This window comes from Gekko japonicus, unplaced genomic scaffold (genome assembly GCF_001447785.1).
Source record: "Gekko japonicus isolate JY-2015 unplaced genomic scaffold, Gekko_japonicus_V1.1 scaffold1978, whole genome shotgun sequence".
NCBI classification, from domain to species: domain Eukaryota; kingdom Metazoa; phylum Chordata; class Lepidosauria; order Squamata; family Gekkonidae; genus Gekko; species Gekko japonicus.
This window is the reverse complement of record NW_015161464.1, coordinates 329,386-349,928: the sequence shown is the minus strand read 5'-3', so window position 1 is coordinate 349,928 and position 20,543 is coordinate 329,386. Positions and strand designations below refer to the sequence as shown.

General features: G+C 48.2%; 1 protein-coding gene and 1 non-coding gene across 2 annotated transcripts in view; one reads left to right on the top strand and one right to left on the bottom strand.

The window, feature by feature from the left end:
• Positions 1-3,644: 3,644 nt before the first annotated feature.
• The window catches only part of FTSJ3 (FtsJ homolog 3 (E. coli)), a 45,791-nt gene continuing 28,892 nt past the window's right edge, over positions 3,645-20,543 (bottom strand). The window contains exons 14-21 of the mRNA XM_015429103.1: positions 19,210-19,318; positions 18,953-19,046; positions 15,788-15,950; positions 13,980-14,062; positions 13,752-13,854; positions 11,470-11,653; positions 10,667-10,761; positions 3,645-4,148 (exon numbers count right to left, since the gene is read on the bottom strand). Of these exons, the coding sequence (XP_015284589.1) occupies positions 3,953-4,148; positions 10,667-10,761; positions 11,470-11,653; positions 13,752-13,854; positions 13,980-14,062; positions 15,788-15,950; positions 18,953-19,046; positions 19,210-19,318 (1,027 nt within the window). The 3' untranslated portion in view covers positions 3,645-3,952. The remainder of the gene's footprint in view (positions 4,149-10,666; positions 10,762-11,469; positions 11,654-13,751; positions 13,855-13,979; positions 14,063-15,787; positions 15,951-18,952; positions 19,047-19,209; positions 19,319-20,543) is intronic.
• Positions 10,976-11,047, top strand: TRNAD-GUC. Its single transcript has one exon. It is a non-coding gene; the product is annotated as a tRNA-Asp (tRNA).

Below are 20,543 nucleotides of genomic sequence, written 5' to 3'. Positions count from 1 at the left end.
ACTGAAACCTTTTTCTTTTCTTGTGACAATAGTACCTCCTAAAGGAAGAACTGCATCTTGTTCTTGCATTGGAGAGTTCAGTTTGTAACCTAGGACTTGCTTGTCGTCAGTGCACAGAAATTAGATCAATCTGATACCATACATATTTTTAGAAATGATTTGGAAAATATTTGAACATCTTGTCTTAAAGTATTTTATTCATCATGTTAAAATAAAATGTTCCATAATCATTTTTTTTTTCTTTTTTCAATTTTTTGGAAAAAAACAAAAAAGGCTTCAGGAAAAAAACAAGTTTCCCCCCCAAATTATCCCGTTTTTTCCTCGGGCCTTCACATCTCTACCCCAATATAAGGAGTATTACTTGTTGCCATCTTGGATTGGTTTTAATTTATTGTTTTACTGTCAACAGCTTTAATGATACGTTAATTGTATTTTAAATTTTTATGAGGTTGTAAATCACTCAGAGTCTGCTTGCAGGATGGGCGATTCATAAATCCAATAAATAAACAAATGTTTGCAGAATAACCTGGGCTGGTCACAGACTCTAAGTCTAACTTGCCTCAGAAGGGTGTTGGGAGGATGATAAAAGGGAGGAGAGGGGAATGATGTGAGCTGCTTCAAGTCCCCGTTGGAGAGAAAAGTGGGGTATAAATGAAGTAAGTAAGTACTAGAACAGCGGCAACCAAATACGTTCAGTAAGAGTCACTTTGGGGATTTACAGGAGACGGAAATGGAGCTCTAGCATAGGGGTGTCGAACTCATTTGTTACGAGGGCCGGATCTGACATAAATGAGACCTTGTTTGTGTCATCAAATCTAATGCCAGGTAGCGGAGATATAAACTTTATAAAGGACACAAACACACAAGATTTTTTTTAACTTGAAATAAAAACATGCTTTAAAACATTAGCTCTGTAAGCTCTGCAAACCTACTTTTGATTTATTGACATTCACCACAGAAATCTCATGCTCAGAGTTCTGAGTCTAGGACCTAGGTTAAAACATGAAATGGCCGAGTAATTAAGAGAGTCTGGCAAAGCAAACTGTGATGCAGCAGCAGAACTGGAAGCAGGAGATGGCCAGTTCCACTGCGGGTCTGATGGAGGCCCTCCGGGGGCCTGATCCGGCCCCCGGGCCGCATGTTTGACGCCCCACTATAGCGTTTTGCCTGTCTGCACACATGTGTAAATCCATGCAGACACAGCTCTCCTCCTCCCAGCCTTCCACTCAAGAGAGTCCCTTTCTAATGACCTAGGGATAGGGGCAGAAGCATGCTAACCGAGACTAACTTTCCTATAAACCACTCCCAAAAGATAAAGCAGGGATTAACTAGGACATACCACCACTGGCGAAATATGGGAGTCTCCACTTTCATACTGACTTACTGATTTCTATTTTTGGAATTAAACTAATTGCATGTGCGCCTTTGAGCCACACCTTCCCGTCTAGATTGAGCACGTACAGTTGTAAAGGCACATTGCAAAAAGAGAGAGAGACAGACAGAGGGTTGATTCTATGTAGCAACAGGCTTGTTGGGATTAAAGAAAACCCACAGAAGTTGGGTTTTCTTTATGCAGCGGAAATTGGGTGAGTGCAAATGCGAAGCACATCCCGCTCCTGATTTGTGCAGGGGTGGGGGGAACTAGAACCAGGACTGAATCCAGACCCATTGTCACAGGGGGCATTTGGGGGCAATGCCCCCCACAGATGAGTGTCACCCCCTGCAGACAAAAAAATCAGTCAAGGAAGCTCATTCAGTCTCATTTTCTTTTTTCCTGGCTGAAAAGTAAATAGGTTTTTTAAAAATGCAAATAAAATAAAATTGCAAAAAGTAAAATAAAATTGTAAAATGCAAAAGCAAGAGAGTCTGAGATTTCCCCCCTCTGGGCCCAGCTTACACTAAAAAGCAGCCCGGAATCGAGTCTCTCCAATCGAAAGGACTAGAGGAGGACTAGAGGTTGCAGTGGAGCCGGAGCTGCTGCTTCTGCTGCTGCAAGAGGAGCACCAGGTGCAGCCAGGGCAACCCCCCCCCCGAATTCCCCCCACACACCACCAACCAACATTTTCTGGCTGCGCCCCTGACTGAATCTTAGTATGTCCCAAATGCAGTAGACAATCCCAGCCCTTTTCCCCTCTGCTCATAATACTTGGGATATGCCCCTGAAATTCATTGTCAAGGAGGTTCCAGACTAGGAAAAGGAAGCATTTCTTCAGCATAAGCCTAAATTACAAGACTCCCCGGCCCGAGGTGAGGTGCCTTCTTGCTTAAGATGCCGGTTAACTGCTCTCCTCCCTTACACTGGCACTGCCAAGGAGATATCCGCTTATCTCCTATTCTCCCTGCCCTTCCCCTTTTAGAATTTAAGCCCGAAGGCAAAAGCTGAGTCTTCCTTTGCTTCCAGCAGAGCACCTTCTAGTTCGCTTAAGCTCTCTACAAAATGGATGAAGAGACTGACAAAGGTCCAGGGATGTGTCTATCAGTGGCTATGAAAGGCAGAGAGAATTTATACATTGCTTTTCTCCCCAGTGGGGACACGAGCAGTTTACGTCATTGGCACTTCCTCCATATTATCTCAACGATCACCCTGTGAGGTAGGCGAGGTTGAGAGAGTGACTGGCCCAAGGTCATCCAGTAGGCTTCTATGTCAGAATGGGAAGCTGAACCTGGCCATCCCAGACCCTCATCTGACACTCTAGGCATAAAACCACGCTGGCTGTCAATGGAACTTCCACAGACAGAGGCAGGATACCATCTCACAAAGATGCCAGAGAGAAACAATAGGAGAAAGCGGTCAGGTTCACGCCCTGGTTTGCGAAGACACAGAGCTGTGTGCTTTGCTGTTATTGGAAACAGAGCGTTAGCCAAAGGTTTGATCCAACAAGGCAATTCTTGTGGCCACCTTGCCTTAAAGCCCAGTCATCCAATTCTCCAAGAGCCAAAGTCCACAGAGCCCTAAGAAAATCTCCTCATGTATTGCCCCAATTTTACAAGCAAGCACTGAATTCTTCAGCCTTAGGATAGCAAACGTATCACACGTATTTGCTTATTGTATCTTGTCTCAGCAAGTCCTTTACAGTAAAGCTCCATTCTCAGACTACAGGAAACCCTTCCCATTCTCTCCCGTCACAGTCCCCGAGATTTTGTCAGGCATTAGCCCACATATTGAAAACTCATCCTTGTAGGGCTACAAGTCTGTCTTTAAAATGTGGAGTTAAAACTGGCGCTTTTAAAAGACACTACTTTGCCCTGACCTGGATAGCCCAGGCTAGCCTGGTCTCATTAGAGCTTGGAAGCTAAGCAGGGCTGGCCCTGGTCAGTATTTGGATGGGAGACCTCCAAGGAATACCAGGGTTGCAACGCAGAGGCAGGCAATGGCAGACCACCTCCGATTGTCTCTTGAACACTCCATGGGTTCGCCACCGGTCAGCTGTGACTTGACGGCAAAAAACCAAAACAAACGTCGTCTATCCAAGAATAATTTTGTTGCTTGTGACACACAATGAAGGACTTGCACACACATCTCTACAAGATCTTCTCTCCCCACAGCTCTCCACTATCATATAGCCTGCCCGGCCTCATCCTGAACCAGCACGGAAACAGAGTTTGTGTTGAGGATATAGAGAGTCAGACATAGTTTATGTGGGGAAAAACCCAATTTAATGTCAAAGAGCACAGGCCCTGAAGGGAAGGCACTTAAGAAGAGGTCAAACTTTGCTACGTTTACACACTTCACACCTGCCATCACCTCCACTGATCCAAGTACCGAATCTGCCACATGTGTGAATTTCATGTCTTGGTTCAGCTAAAGCACAAGGCAGGGACTAGTCCTTTCACTGCTGCTTGGCAAGTTCAGGGCGTTCCACCAGAACATTCCAGAATGTTCTTTCAACATTTTGATGTGTCTGAGGCTTGCAGAAGAGGCACTCACAATGTTGTGGTACCTAACAGTCTTTTACTTCTTCCGCCGGTGCTTTGGCTTCTGTTCTTTCTTCTTCTGGGCTCTCATGTCCTTCTTGAGACGGCTGTCGACCACCTTGAACTCACCTTTCACTCCTGCAGGGCGGCGAACCTTCCGGCCCGCGCCTTTCTTGGCCACGACATAGGTTACCTTCCGTTTTTCCTTGCCTAATCCTGCCTTCTTGTAGAGGCTGCAGGTATGGGGGAAGGAAAGAAACAGGCATGAGTGTCTTTTCTCCTCAGAAACGATACTCAACTCTCACCCCCAAGGAAGCTGCAGGAGCCTTGCCCCTAGTTTGGACGAGCATTCCCTGCTCATTTATTTACATAGAATATATTTATGCCATCTCTCCGGGGAACTTGTTTGAGGTGGCTCACAAAGTTAAGATGACAAAACAGCACACACACATACAAAATAAAATTAGTGAACCATTTAAAGCCAAGCTATTGAAAACCCAGCCAGAGCACAGAGATACCACAAGACAGATAAGCAGCCTAAAATGACCCTCATAACAAACTCATCAGGTTAGAAGCAGATTGTAAAAAAGCAATTTAAAAAGAGGAGGAGAGGAGATTGGATTTATACGCCATCCTTCACTACCTGAAGGAGTCTCAGAGCGGCTTACGATCCCTTTACCTTTCCTTCCCCACAACAGACATCCTGTGAGGTAGGTGAGGCTGAGAGAGCTCTTTTGAAAACTGCCCGTGAGAGAATAGTTCTGAAAGAACTTATGACTGACCCAAGGTCATACCAGCAGCTGCGTGTGGAGGAGAGGGGAATCAAACCCGGTTCTCCCGGATTAGAGTCCGTGCTCCTAACCAGTACACCGAAAGCCTGAGAAAAAGGAAATACTTGGGTCTGGTGCCTAAAACAGCAGGCACAGGGTGAGCCTCAAGAGGGGAGATTCCAAAGGCGAGATGCCGCCAGTGAAAAACCCCTGTAGGGAGGATGGAAGGCAAACAGGGTTTGTGAGAAGAATCTTAAAATGGTGGGCTGGACAACAGGGGAGGAGGCAGTTCTAACATACCCTGTTCCCAATCCATCTGAAGGCTCTCACTTTATATCTCAGCTGACCACTTTGGGATCCTCTTCTTTCTCTCCGTCCAAAACTCAGGCCCATAAACTTGACCCACAAAACAAAGCTTTTTAAACATCACTAACCACTGGCTGAGAAAGAGCACACGTCTAAGCTTCCTCAAAGGGCTATTAAGAGGAGCCAGTTTCGTGTAGTGGTTAAGGTTCTAGTCTGGGAGAACTGGGTTTGATTCCCCACTCCTCCACTTGGAGCTGTTGGATGACCTTGGGCAAGCCATAGTTCTGTCAGAGCTGTTCTCTCAAGGGCAGTTCTCTCAGAGCTCTCTCAGCCCCACCTACCTAATAGGGTGTCTGTTGTGTGGAGGAGAAGGGAAAGGAGTTTATAAGCCGCTCTGAGACTCTGAGTGAAGGGCAGGGGTATAAACCCAATCTCTTTTCTTCTTCTAAAATGAGAGTGGGGAGAACTACGCATATACCACCTTTCGTTCCTTTGGGAAAGACTGGGATGGAAATGCAGCAGATGGATCACAGGAGGAGATGAGAAATTTCATCAGGGCCCTGAAGAAAAGTTCAAAGTGGGCTGGCTCTAGCTCCGTCTGAAACTAAGCAGGCCTAATTTGTTGGGGAGAACCCACCATAAATTCATGTCTTAAGATCCTTGCGGGACAAACGGGCAGGACACAGAATAGAAACAAAGTTCACGATGGTATCCACTGATCCTCCCCTAATATCTAGATTATATGTATGTCCCTTGTGCTCACACCACACCCAAGCGCTCAACCATGTTTACTTATGCAAAGTTGAGACGGGACAGCGGAGGAGTCGTTTAGAAGAAGAGGAGACTGGATTTATACCCCGCCCTTCACTCGGGAGTCTCAGAGCGACTTACAATCTCCTTTTCCTTCCTCTCCCCACAACAGGCAGGTGGAGCTGAGAGAGCTCTGAGAGAACTGTGACTGACCCAAGGTCACCCAGAGCAGGCTTCATGTGGAGGACAAGTGGGGAATCAAATCCAGCTCCGCAGATTGGAGTCTGCCACTTTTAACTGCTACACCAGGGGGTGGCCAAACTTGCTAAACACAAGAGCCACATAGAATAAACATCAGATGTTTGAGGACCGCAAGACATGAACAAATGTCCCAGTTTTTACTGGGAAATATGCAAGTTTGCTTTTTATTAACATTAAACGAGACTGCCAAAAATAATAACAAAAGTGGTAAAAACAGATATTGATAATATTTGTCCAATTATATTTGTTTGCTAATGACATTTAGCTTCCCCAGCCACCCTGCCGGGAGCCACACAATGCGTGTAAAAGACACGTGGCTCCCAAGCCACAGTTTGGCCACCCCTGCGCTACACCAAACTGGCTCTCTGGGATTTGTTTAGCCTTTGATAGATATTTCTCTCTAAAAAGCAAATGCAGAGTCACTGTCAGATTGTGAAGGTCTCGGAGACAGGCATCAAACCTCAGCCAATCATGCCTGTGCTAACCTGCCTCAGGTCCTTAGGGGTAAAAATTGCGATTGTTTCCTACATCAATAGCACTTACATCTAATTTGACAAGATGGCGCATGTTAGGAAGTTGGTGGATCTGGACTGGGAACAGGTAGTGGCTGTTGAGAGCCAGTTTGGTGTAGTGGTTAAGTGCGCGGACTCTAATCTGGGAGAACCGGGTTCGATTCCCCACTCCTCCACTTGCACCTGGCTGGATGACCTTGGGCAAGCCGTAGTTCTGATAAGAGCTGTTCTTGAAAAAGAGCAGTTTCTGTCAGAGTTCTCTCAGCCCCGCCTACTTCACAGGGTGTCTGTTGTGGGGAGGGGAAAGGAGTTTGTAAGCCGCTCTGAGACTCCTTTGGGTAGTGAAGGGTGGGGTATAAATCCAATCTCTTCTTCTTCTACCACAAAATGGCTGCCATGGGGCCTGTATCACAGTTTCAGAAGGTTCTAAACCAGGCGTCTTCCTGTGACGGAGGCAGCTGTTTCCAAATGGCGGCGCACTGCATATGCACCTCCTAGACTTTTTCGAAGCACCTTTTCCTGTGAGTTGGAGGAAAGCCAGGATTGGCTCTTTGCTGTGACGAAGGAGGAAACCGGCATCTGGGAACACATCAGCAGGCACTACAGTGCCCACGGGCACCAGGTTGGAGATCACTGGTCTACAGTCTGTTATAATACGTACACTGAGCTCTGAGATACAGTTTGTAAAAAAAGAAGAAGAAGAAGAAGAAGTTGCCTTATGGATTCCAGGGCAATTTAATGTCCTGGCTATAACTGATAAAAAGGACAAGCGGAGAAACAAACATTTCCTGGAAAACCACTTATCTTAAATAGGATTAATTAGTGTTGCTGATAAAGTAGCTTCCTACAACAGTCTTTGAACTGTGTTTTAAATTAAAGGTTTAAATTAAAGGTCAACACAGAGTGTGTGCGTGCCTTGCTCAAGAGCCTGAGAGCCAGCACAGACTATTTGCTTATCACGGCACCCACAGTTCACGGCTTGTTATTTGCAAATATGCAGTTTTAATTTGCGACTTGAAAGCTGACTCACAGACGGCAAATGGATGTAATGAACCCAGCACGAGGGCTCCGCAGCATTCCAAAGGGGAGAGGAAGGGAGGTTTGAAACAGGGCAACAGAGATGGAAGAGGAGGGAGAATCATAAAGGGTGAGGACAAGGTAGGTAAAGGTAAAAGGTTTCCCTTGCTCAAAGCCAGTCGAATCTGACTCTAGGGGGCAGTGCTCATCTCCGTTTCTAAGCCGAAGAGCCAGCGCTGTCCGAAGACTTCTCCGTGGCCATGTGGCCGGCCTGACTAGATGCCGAGGTACAGGGAATGCTGTTACCTCCCTACCGAAGCGGTACCTATTTATCTACTTGCAGTTTCTTGCTTTTGAACTGCTAGGTTGGCAGGAGCTGGGGCTGGGGCCGGAAGCTCACTCCGTCATGCGGCACTCGGGTCTCGAACTGCCGAACTACAGACCTTCCGGTCTGCAGCTCAGCATCTTAACTTCTGAGCCACTGCAGCCCCTGAGGAAGAGGTAAGGACAGCTTAAAAAACCCCGAAAAATGGCTACATAAAATTTGGGATTATTGAGCCATGGAAAAGATGTCAGACCAGATCTTAGCCTCCAAGAATCCAATGTTATCAGTCTTGCGTTTTGGAAAGATGGTTCTCCTTCTTTGAGTTTGTAGAGCACCAAAAAAGTACACTACAATAATACCAGACAGAGACAGGCAGAATACTTTTAGCTCTTCCCTATTCCTCTACCGTTGCTGTTATTGACTCTGCGTTTTCCCAAGTTATTCTTTTTTTTCGAAACAAACGACTGGATGGATTTTTCCTGCATTTATATATTGACCATTTTTTAATTAAATAAAATTGATAAAAAAAGAGATTAAGGAAGAAGGCAGAGCAGAAGAGACGAGTGTGATCAAACGGGCAGTGTAGCAGGAGGAGGTCACAACTGGACCGAAGAAAGGTGAGACAAGCTAAAGAGGACACTTCTAGAGGGGACAAAAGAGACAACGTGGTAGATGGGAGCACATGTGAGACCATTCAGCAAGACACTGAGCAGTTAGTGCAACTTTTTTGCTCCGGCCCAGGGTTCCCCAATGTGGCACTCGCCAACACCAGTTTGGTGTAGTGGTTAGGAGCGCGGACTCTAATCTGGGAGAACCGGGTCTGATTCCCCACTCCTCCACATGTAGCTGCTGGTGTGACCTTGGGTCAGTCACAAGTTCTACTAGAGCTGTTCTCTCAAGGGCAGTTCTGGAAAGAGCTCTCTCAGCGCCACCTACCTCACAGGGGGTCTGTTGTGGGGAGGGGAAGGGAAAGGAGGTTGTAAGCCACTCTGAAACTCTTTCGGGGAGTAAAGGGCAGGGTATAAATCCCATCTCTTCTTCTTCTTCTTCCTTCCTTCCTTCCTGGTGCCTGCCAAGTGTTTTTACAAAATGGGGGGAGCCAGGTGGGGCTTTTGCGCAGCACGGCTTCTGACTGGCCTTTGGAGATCGGACTGGCTGTGCAGATGCTTTAAACCACTGCGTTGGCAGCAGCTGCCATCGCAGCACCAGGAACTTCAGTGCAACTGAAGGTAAGCTGCAGCAGCCATTTTACGGCTGGCTCCACCTCCTGCAGCGGCTGTCCTTTTGGCATTTTGTGGCTCTGCCCACCATGCTGTGTCAGAATTCCAAAGGCACCCACAGATTCAAAAAGGTTGGGGAACCCCTGCTCTGGCCCATCTCCTCAAACACCTGAGGACATCTGGCTCAAGATTAATACCACTCTGCTCAACAATATTTTCCACGTCTGACCTTAAATCAATCATCAAACAGCCACTGACAGATCTGATTACTAAAACCCTCACAAGATCCTAAAAAACATCTTATATCTTACATATATAACATTCTTAGTGAGCTTGAAAACTACAAGTACCTCTCTTATCAGTCAGCTTGGCAAAAAGACTCTCCCAGATGTCTTTCGGAACTCTCTGTGGCATTCACCTCCATTTAAAACAATAGTAACCACTATTAAGTTACAAGCTTTTAAACTAGTGTCATATTGGTACTTAACCCCTAAGAAAATTGGACATTCAAATCCACACAAATGTTGTTGGAGAAAATGTGGATTATTTGGTTCTTACCTTCATTGCTGGCTATATTGCCCCATATCAAAAAAAATTTGGGATATGGCTCCGAATCGCATAAAAACTATTACAGGTCTTAATATTCTCTCTTCTCCTGCTAATCTTTTTCTGAATGGTTTGGCCAGCCATACAGCATGTGCATCCCAAACGGGAAATCATTCCCATCCTTCTCTCAGCTGCTCGAACAGCAATTGCTACTTGATGGGAAAACCCACATCCCCCAAACCTGTCTCTCTGGCACAAGAAACACTCGGACTTCTACATCATGGCTAAAATAACACTTAATACCTCTCCACTAGCCTCTGCTTCAGCTCTTACTAACTTTTCTGCTACTTGGCTCCCAGTATTAGATTACTTACCGACACAAGATGATGAAATATCTAGTATAATGAATCAACTACATTTATGGTGACAACATAAGGATTATGTAGCTTAGTATCTCTTTCTCTTCTCTCCTGATTTATTTTGTTTTCCTCTTACTCTCTCTTATTTTTCCCCTTCGCCTCTATATTATCAAATATACTTCTGCTCCACTGACAATAGCTATGACTCAATTTTGTAACTGTTATACCACTTATTGTTACATTCTTAAGCCTCTGTATTTCATATTTATCTTTCAATAAAATGTTAATTAACCAATATTTTCGAAGTCTGGACTTGGGGGATTGCATTTCCTGCTTTTACGCACATTTTTTACAATTCTTTTTTTAAAAAATTACTCTTAAAGTAGTACATTATTTCAACCCATTTGTGTTATCCAGACAAACTGTTGCTCAAAGTAGGCAAAGCAGTCCATAGCCTTTCGGAGCAACACGACCCTCGAATAAAGCCTTCTACTGTAAGTATATCAAGTGCCTGCCCTGCCACAAGGAAGGAACCTTGTCCCCTGAATTAAACAGCCATGGACCTCAGGCTGTAAGAGAATGTATGGTTATTTTTTCTGATGGTGCAGGTGGCGCACACCTGCATGTCTCAGGGCACCCCTCCGCGTCGACATGGAACCCCCCACGCTGAAGCTGAAAGACCCACCTGCGCAGCTGGGCAGCCTTTTCCCGCTCTGAGATGTCCACAGTGTTGACCACAGACTCTGCTTTCTTCTTCAACTGCTCCATTTTTTTAAGCATCTGTGGACAGGAGACAGAGGGGTTCAGCACAGGAGAACATGCCCCAGGAGAGAGTAAGAGGTGTGTGCACACATGGAGGGGGATGTGGTCCAGTGGCAGAGCATCGCTTGGTGTGCAAAAGGCCCCAGGTTCAATCCCTAACGTCTCCAGGAAAAGGACCAGGTAGGAGGTGATATTGAAACACCTCCACCTGAGACCCTGGAGAGCCATGGAGAGGGCTGTGGCTCAGTGGTAGAGCCTCTGCTTGTCGTGCAGAAGGTCCCAGGTTCAATCCCCGGCATCTCCAGTTAAAAGGACCAGGCCAGTAGGTGGTGGGAAAGACCTCTGCCTGAGACCCTGGAGAGCTGCTACCAGCCTGAGTAGACAATCCTGACCTTGATGGACTGATGGTCTGATTCAGGATAAGGCAGCTTCACATGATCATATCTACCCCAGCTCCTTTTCCATTGCCAGGATGGATCTTGGCTTCCAACCGGCCTTGCATGGGAAGTGGGAGCTTTCCCACATCCCTCTCCATTCCCTGCAACCCCTTCCAACCACCAGAAAGACCACCACCGGGGGTCACGGGACTCGCACTGAGAACTAGCTGGAGTGAGAGTGATCGGGGAGGACGGGACCTGCTCCTCTTCCACAGCCGGAATGGAGAGGGATGCTGGAAGAACTCCACATGCTTTTCCATGCATGGGCGGATGGACGCGAGCCACTTACCCGGCGCTTCTTGCGGGCCTTGGCTTCTGCCACTTTCTTGATGGGCCGGGCGTTGATCTCCCGCCAGCGCTGGCGGTACTCTTCCGCTGCTTGCCGGTTCACAGGCAAGGGTTTGCGCCTGTGCTCCTTCTCGTTCTGGACAAACCACTCGGGGAGCTCGCCTTCCTCCCCGTTAAATGTGTATCTAGGGAGGGGGGACGGGGGAAGACGTACTCAGCAGGCAGGTTAGGACAGCCTCTCTCATGCTTCTGATGCAGAACCCTGACCTGGATGGCCCAGGCTGGCCCGATCTCGTAAGCTAAGCAGGGTACCTGGATGGGCGACTTACGAGGAATACACCCGGGTCGTGACGTAGAGGCAGGCGTCTCTTGCCTTAAAAACAAGTCTAGCTCGCTACCTAGTGGTGCATAACAGTAGAGCCAGAGCTTCTGGCTGCCAGATAACCTTAGGATCTCCTGGCTATATACTAGACACAAGGCCATATGATAATAATAATTATTGTTATTCTGATACAGAAGCACCCCCTCTCTTCAAATTAAAATTGGAAAGCAGTCCTGACTCTGGCACACATACAAAAAGAAAAAACAGCTGATTCTTGGCACCTCTAACGTGAAGGAAGCAAGCCCAGAGATGTGATTCGTCCACAGTTGTAACAGGTAACTCTGAGGGTGGGTGATCTGGCTGCGTTTCTGCAATGGGAATGTTTGAATGGCCTCCTAAAAGCTGATGCAAAGGCCGCTCTGAACAGCATTTGCTTGCTGGAAGGAGCCCTGGGGCCAGAACAGAAAATGATTCAGAGAAGCAACAGGCAGCCTTTCCTAACAATAAGCACTTTGGGGTTGCAGGAACTGCTGCTGGTACCTCTTGCAGTTCTCTCGTAGCATATAATCTGCTCATTATTAAATGACATTATTTATAGTCCACCTTTCTTGCCGGGACCTGAGGCAGATTACACAGAGTGAGTCAAGACAATCACAAGACGTGACATTCAACAAACACTGGCCCCGACTTGGATAGCCCAGGCAAGCCCAATCTCATCAGAGCTCGGAAGCTAAGCAGGTTGACTCTGGCTAGTACTTGGATGGGAGACCTCCTTGGAATACCAGCAGTCGGGAGGACAGGGGCAGGCTTTACTCAGCCACCTCTCTGCATATCCTCCAGGCCCCCAGGAGGGGTCAGTCACCAGAGGTCGCCAGGACTTCCAGGAGCATGTGCACACGCACATAAAAATACAAAAATACAAACAATGAAATAGGATTTGAGTCGTAGGTCCAACCAGAAGTTTAAAAAAACAGAACTGAAGATTAGAGCCGAACATGCTGCCCCAGACACTGGGCTAACTACGTCCTTTGAAATCAGAACGTTACACACTGGTAATCTGACGAGAGAGATTTGCTTCTGGGAAAACGTTAGTCTAAAAGTTACCTTTGAACAAATTCCCTCTCTCCAGGCTCAACCCGTACAGGAACACTGGGTCCTGCGCTTAAAATTCTGCAATGACACAACCTGAGCTCTGTACCAAGGGAGTAGAGGCGTGCAGCCTCCCAAAATGATGCACACTGAAGTAATCTGCAACTTTGCAAATCATGGGGCAGGGCGAGAACTTGCGCAAGGTACGGAAGCACCAGGAAATCTCCCCCCCCACTTCAGAGATTTCAGCGAGGCTACCTTTTAATGCCAGTAACTCACAAAGTAGACTCTTTGCTAGCAAGACTCCACAGCTTAGATGGAGCATTGAACTTAACCTGTACAGAACACTGGGTTCCGTGCTTAAAATTCTGCAATGACACAACCCGAGCTCTGTACCAAGGAAATAGAACCCAGCAGCCTCCTGAAATTTTGCATGCTGAAGCAATCTGCAACGCTGCAAATCACGGGGCAGGGCGAGAACTGCAAGGTACAGAAGCACCAGGTGATCTCGCCACCCACTTCAGAGATTTCAGCGAGGCTACCGTCATAATGGTAAGGGCTAGAAGCTGGTGTGCGTGTGTGTTTACATAGAATAAAGAAAACCCCAATGTAATATTCTTAGGGAGCTAGGTTCTGCTCCCAGTGCTGCGCTCTGTGCGACTTCTGCGTGATCACATCCTCAGGTGCCTCAGTTGAACTTTGTCGCTTCCTGTGTTTCATATTAATGATGTCTTCTGTGGCCCCAGTATTTCTAGAACAGACCGTTCCTGTATCCCCAGTGGCCCCAGAAGCCCCTAGCAATTTCTTCTCAGCCCTCCCACTTCATGCAGGACTTTTCTGGACTCTCCCCACCCCCACCCCCTGCAAGTTACCTGTTGAAAGAACCATCGATCAGATCTCTCTTGGCCTTGCGGGACGTGGCAATGGCCGCTCCCAGCGCCAGCCCTTCGGCATCCAGAACCCGAGCTCGTTTCACTGGGGAGAGATACACAAGTTTCAATCGGCTTCCAGCCTGGCGCCCAGCTCCAGGCTCAGCTGGGAAACAGAAACAAGCAAGGGCAACAGGGAAAAAAGAACCCGTTTCTTCTCTTCCTGCTCACCTGGATCTTCAATGGGAACCACCTCGATACCGTCTGCCTCTGCCAAAGGACGCTTTGCTCCCATTCTTGAAGCTGGCTGCATCCTGAATGGGGAAACGGAAGGCAGCTATGGGACCGGTGGTACCCCCACCCCCACCCCGTGGCTCATAGAACTCAATGGGTGCAATAGATGGACTGTGTGTGAATACGGCATACAAGAGCAATAACTACCTAAAGATGACAGGGTAGGGAGAACTTGGGGAAAGATCAGACCGAATGTATAGCAGGAGTCCCCAACTTTTTTGAGCCTGCAGGCACCTTTGGAATTTGGACACAGCCTCATGGGCGCAGCTACAAAACGGCTGCCGCCGTTCACTTTCGGCCACACAGTGAAGATCCTTGTCTGACGGTGGCAGCTGCTATGAAAGCAGTGTTTAAAATGGCTTTTAAAATCTCCAAAGGCTAATTAGATCTCCAATGGCCAATCAGAAGCCTTGTTGGGCAAATGTCCCATCATGCCCTGCCCACTTTCTACTTGGCATGTACCAGGAAACGTGTCGGCGGGTGCCCAGGCACCCACAGACACCCCGCTGGGGACCTCTGATCTATAGGCTGACTGCTGCCCTACACCAATGTCCAAGAACAGGGATCTACTTTTTAAAATATATCTGTGGTTTTTTTCCTTACACATTACATACTTTGCAAAGTGATGACATCTGCAGAGTAACCTCACACCCTAGATTTTTATAACAATCATCAGTTTAAGATTTTTGGGAAAGATTAAATGGGGGGGTACAATGAGGGAGGGTGAAGGGAAGGGAAGATGGTTGAGAAACGATCCTTTGAAGAAGCAGACAGCAAGAGGGAAATTTGCCAGAGGAGGCACACTGAGGAAAATGGGGCTTCTCATCTAGACAAGTAACACAGACAGACAGAGAGACAGACAGATGCCAAGTCACAGCTGATTTATGGCGGCCCCTCCTGGGTTTTCAAGGCAAGAGACGGTCAGAGGTGTTTTGCCACTGCCTGCCTCCGTATCATGACCCTGGTATTCCTTGTTGGTCTCTCATATAAAATACTGACCAGGACGGATCCTACTTAGGTTCTGAGATCTGATGAGTCTGCTCTAGCCTGGGCTTTCCAGGTCAGGGCTAAGTAACAGATAGCTTGCCCTGTTTTCCTACCTGCGAAGTCTCCCTTTGGACTGGCCAAAAAGGCCCACGGCTCACTTCCAGATGGAAGACTGGCTGCTCAAACTTCGGAGGGTAAGGATGTGCCCACTGACCGAGAGCATCTTCTACCCACTCTCGAAATCCCCCAAAGTCCTCAAGAGGTTGGGAGACCTGGTCTAGTATTTCTGTCTCAGGGTCGTTTCCACACTGTGCATCCAAGCACTACCTTGAACCCCAAAGCCATCTCTCAGCAGTAGTAGGTGTGGACACTGTGATTTTGAGCCACAATGCAGTAGAAAAGCTCCCTGGTGTACCACCACTTAAGCAGTTACACTAGAGTAATGGATCTGGGAGTCCCAGGTTTGAATCCCTAATCTGCCATGGAAGCTTGCTGGGTGACCTTGGGCCAGTCACCCACTCTCAGCCTAACCTCCCTCACGGGGTTGTTGTTGTGGTGAGGATAAAATGGAGGAGGGGGAAAGAATGGTATCATAAGCCACTTCACATCCCACAGCAGAAGTCGCATTCATCATGCTCCAAAAGAGCTGCTGCTGAGAAACACATTCCCAGCAGTCGAAATCAAGAGTCACCCCAGCCACCTGTTATCTCAGCGGCCAAAACACGCTCAGGCAACCCCTCATGGCAGAATTATGTCACCTCTCCTCATCGCTGTCGCTGCTGTCACTCTCGTCCGTGTCAGAGTCCTTCGCTTCCTGTAGTTCTTTGGTTCCTGCAGAATCCTGGCCTCTGTCAAGGGTCAACTCTGGTGCGGCCTCCTGCTTGGGCACTTGTTTTGGCTTCTTTTCCACCTTTCGGGAAACTAGGAAAGAAGAAGAAGAAGAGATTGGATTTATACCCCGCCCTTCACTCGGAGTCTCAGAGCAGCTTACAAACTCCTTCCCCTTCCCCTCCCCACAACAGACACCCTGTGAGGGAGGTGGGGCTGAGAGAGCTCTGAGAGAACTGCTGGTGAGAGAACAGCTCTGAGAGAACTTGTGACTGACGCAAGGTCACATCAGCAGCTGCAAGTGGAGGAGTGGGCAATCAAACCCAGTTCTCCGCGCACTTAACCACTACACCAAACTGGTCAAGGCCACAGGTCAAGCTTGGGACCTCTCCTCCCTCAAAGCACCCTCCATACTCACGAGTGAAGACCTGTGATAACAAAAATTCAGACAGGGCACCTGCACAAGTCCTAACCAATGTATACATTTTAGTGATGGGACAGGGGCTTCATCTATTGGGCTCTAGCCGCCTGAATCAGAAGGAACACCCCGTAGGTCAGTAAAACCTCATCCGTCCCGCAAATGAAGAAGAAAGAGATTGGATTTATCACACACAGTCCTTCACTACCCAAAGGTGTCTCAGAGCGGCTTACAAACTCTTTTCCCTTCCCCTCCCCACAACAGACACCCTGTGAGGTAGGTGGGGCTGAGAGAGCTCTGACAGAGACTGCTCTTTTTCAAGAACAGCTCTTATCAGAACTATGGCTGGTCCAAGGTCATCCAGCAGCTGCACGTGGAGGAGTGGGGAATCAAACCCAGTTCTCCCAGATTAGAGTCCGCACACTTAACCACTATACCAAACTGGCATCTTGAGGATGACGCCCCAAGGACCCTTCAACAGAGTAGTTGCAGGGGGGTGTCACATTAATCAGTCCCCTTCTTTGGCTGGATGGTTTAGCATAGTGCTCTTACGACCTTCCTGGACCCAGGACCCACCCCTACTTTGCAGTGGCAGCCGTGGGAGCCACAGAGTTACAAGCACATGACAGGAAGTCACATGACAGTCACACGTCAGTAGGGGATGGAGCCATGGTCTTCACTTCATCATGCAGAGCTCAGGAGGACCTGCTGGCAGGGATGGCTGAGCCAGGCAAGGGGGAAGGAGTGAAATAAGACAAGGAAGAGCTTTTCCCCCTCAGAGAGGATGCAAGGAAGGTCAGGAGGTCAGGTGACCCTTTGCTCTCTGTGCATGCACAAGGGTGGCGGGTCCTTCTAAAAAACAGCTCAGTACGACAACAGCTCACAGCCTGTAACCAATGTGAGTACTCCAGCATCACCATGCCAGGATGCATCTCTCATACTGAGGTTTTGCCCTATAAATCCCCTCTGACTTTGGGGTTAAGAACGCAACATCAGAACAGCCCTGCTGGATCAGACCAAAAGTCCATCTAGTCCAGCACCCTGCTTCACACAGTGGCCAACTAGTTCCCCTGGACAGCCAGCAATAGGGAACAGAGGCCGAGGGCTTCCCCTGATAAGAACATGTAATAAGAGCCCTGCTGGATCAGACCAGTGGTCTATCTAGTCCAGCATCCTGTCTCACACAGTGGCCATCCAGTTCCTCTAGAGGGCCAACAAGGCATCGAGACCAAGGCCTTCCCTGAGAAGAACATAAGAAGAGTCCTGCTGGATCAGACCAGTAGTCCACCTAGTCCAGCATCCTGTCTCACACAGTGGTCAACCAGTTCTTCTGGAGGGCCAACAACAGGGCATAGAGGCTGAGGCCTTCCCCTGATAAGAACATAAGAACAGCCCTGCTGGGTCAGACCAGTGAGGGTCCCTCTAGTCCAGCATCCTGCCTCACGCAGTGGCTAACCAGTTCCTCTGGAGGGCCAACAACAGGGCAGAGAGACTGAGGCCTTCCCCTTATGCTGCCTCCTGGCTCTGGGATTCAAAGGCCTAGTAGCCACTAATAGACTGAATCTCTCTAATCCCCCTTTTTAAGCTGTTTATTCCCGTTGCCATCACTACCTCCTCTGGCAGCATTTTCATCACTCTCTGTGTAAAGTAGCATTTCTTTCTGTCTGTCCTGAACCTACTGCCCATCAGCTTCACTGGATGCCCTCAAGTTCTACTATTTTGGGGGTGGAATAAAAAGTCCTCTTTGTCAACTTTCTCTGCCCCATGCATAATTTCAACTGGGGGCATTCCCCTTGGAAGGAGTGGCAGAGTTATCTCTTCAAGCAATGAGCAAGCTGTTTTGTTTATTTATTAAATTTATACCCCGCCCTACCTCAAAAAATGGGCTCAGGGCGATTATTAGGGAGGTCCTCAAAGAGCCACTGTGGTGCAGTGGTCAGACTCTAGGACAAGGTTCTGTGCACCTCAGGTTCAAATCCCCCCATCTACCTCACGGGGCAGCCATGAAAATAAAATGGGAGTTGAGTGATGCAAACCACTTTGGGTCCCCATTGGGGTGAAAGGTTGGGTATAAAATAGACTACTACGTAATCTCTATGGTTATATTCCACCTGGCTTCTTCTGGTAGAGGTAAAGGTTTCCCTTGCTCGAAAGCCAGTCGAATCGGACTCTAGGGATGCAGCGCTCATCTCCGTTGCCAAGCCAAAGAGCCTGCACTGTCCGAAGATGTTTCCGTGGTCATGTGGCCGGCATGACTAGACGCTGAGGCGCACAGAACGCTGTTACCTTCCCTCTGAAGCGGTACCTATTTATCTACTTGCAATTTCTTCCTTTCAAACGGCTAGGTTGGCAGGAGCTGGGATCAGAGAGGGGAGCTCACTCTGTCATGCGGCACTCGGGTCTTGAACTGATGAACTACCGACCTTCTGGTCTGCAGTTTAGCGTCTTAACCACTTGAGCCACCACAGCCCCAGCTTCTTCTGTTCCTGCTTTTTTTTATTACCCCACTGGCTCTATTTAACTTACTACTTGTTTTTTTGTATGTGTGTTGTAGTTTCAAAAACATCACTAGCCGCCTTGAATAACCAAGAGGGTCCGGATAGGTCTGTTTCCTCCCCGCTGTTTATTTTCATCTCCACCACCGGGCCCAAAAAACCCCGGGAACAAAGGGGTTTACCTGCAGCAGGTGCCGCCTGGCTCTGGGACAGCATCTGGGCCTGCCCGATCTCCAGGTCTTCATCGCCGTTATCATCGATCCCAGCAAAAGCTTCCTGAGTAGCAGGAAAGAAAAAACACACAACAAACAAACAAACAAACAAAAAGGATCAACACAGAGGTAGAACCATCCCTTCCCTGCATGTCTCCAGGGCGCACAGCATCAATTCCACCGGCACTCCCTGTATGCTCAGCTGGGGAAGGGGGAAAGACACCCACCTTACCAAACCACAGGTGGGCCTGATGTTTCTCACGTTCTTCCTTGTCCTCCAGAGGCACCAACAGGGGATTCCCGGCCTCTGCATCCTCCTCCTCTTCCTCAGCAGCCCTACAATGAATTGTCAGAACTCCCAATGAAGCACAAATCACATCTCCACACCTCTGCTGGTTCCCTCCCCATACAGGTGAGGGATGCTCCACATGGCAAAGGCAGAACAATTGTCTCTTGTAAGCACGTTCTTGCTGCCCTCCAGAGGCCAGAAGCTTATACTACAAGATGCAATGCAAGCCCACAATATACAATATTCTTCTCTGCAGGTCAACTTTGACAATACACCTGGGCGAATTGATGGTCTGCTGAGGGTCGTGGAAGAAGAAGAGCAGGTTTTTATACCCCACTTTTCTCTACCTTATAATTGCCTTTCCCTTCCCTCTCTCCATGGCAGTCACCTTGTGAGGGAGGTGGGGCTGAGAGAGAACTGTGACTGGCCCAAGGTCACCCAGCAGGCTCCATGTGGAGAAGTGGGGAATCAAACCCAGTTCTCTAGATTAGAGTCCACTGCTCTTCATTTTGGTGTAATGGTTAGGAGCCTGCACCAGTGTTCCCTCTAAGCCGCGCTAGTGTGAGCTAGCTCAGTTTTTTAGCCTCCGGCTCACACATTTTTGTCTTAGCTCAGGAAGGATGGCTCCAGAGCAAACTAATTTATGCAATGGCCAAATCACCTGCTCACAACTTTAATGCCGATAGCTCACAAAGTAGAATTTTTGCTCACAGGACTCCACAGCTTAGAGGGAGCACTGGCCTGGACTCCTTTCCTTTCATTTATTAGCTTAACTGATGAGAGGTCTTAAGCCAAACGTACAAAGGAGCCTGGACTCCGAGCTGGGAGAATTGGGTTTGATTCCCCACTCCCTCACATGCAGCTGCTGATGTGACCTTGGATCAGTCATGGCTCTCTCAGAGTTGTTCTCTCACAAGCAGTTCTCGAAAGAGCTCTCTCAGCCCCACCCAACTCACAGGGTGTCTGTTGTGGAGAGAGGAAGGGAAAGATGATTGTAAGCCGCTCTGAGACTCCTTCGGGTAGTGAAGGGTGGGGTATAAATCCAACCTCTTCTCTTCTTCCCCACTACACCGGCTTCTGGTGGGGAATGCAAAAATCATGTCAGATTACAGCCCCCCCATCTGTGATCCCCCCCCTTTTATGGAAGGATAACTGCAATTGTTCTCCTTCACCCCACATCCATCTTTCCCCCATCTTCCAAAGAAAGGAAAGAAGGAAGGGGAGGGGAAGAAGAAAGAAAGAAAGAAAGACAGACAGACAGACAGAAAGAAA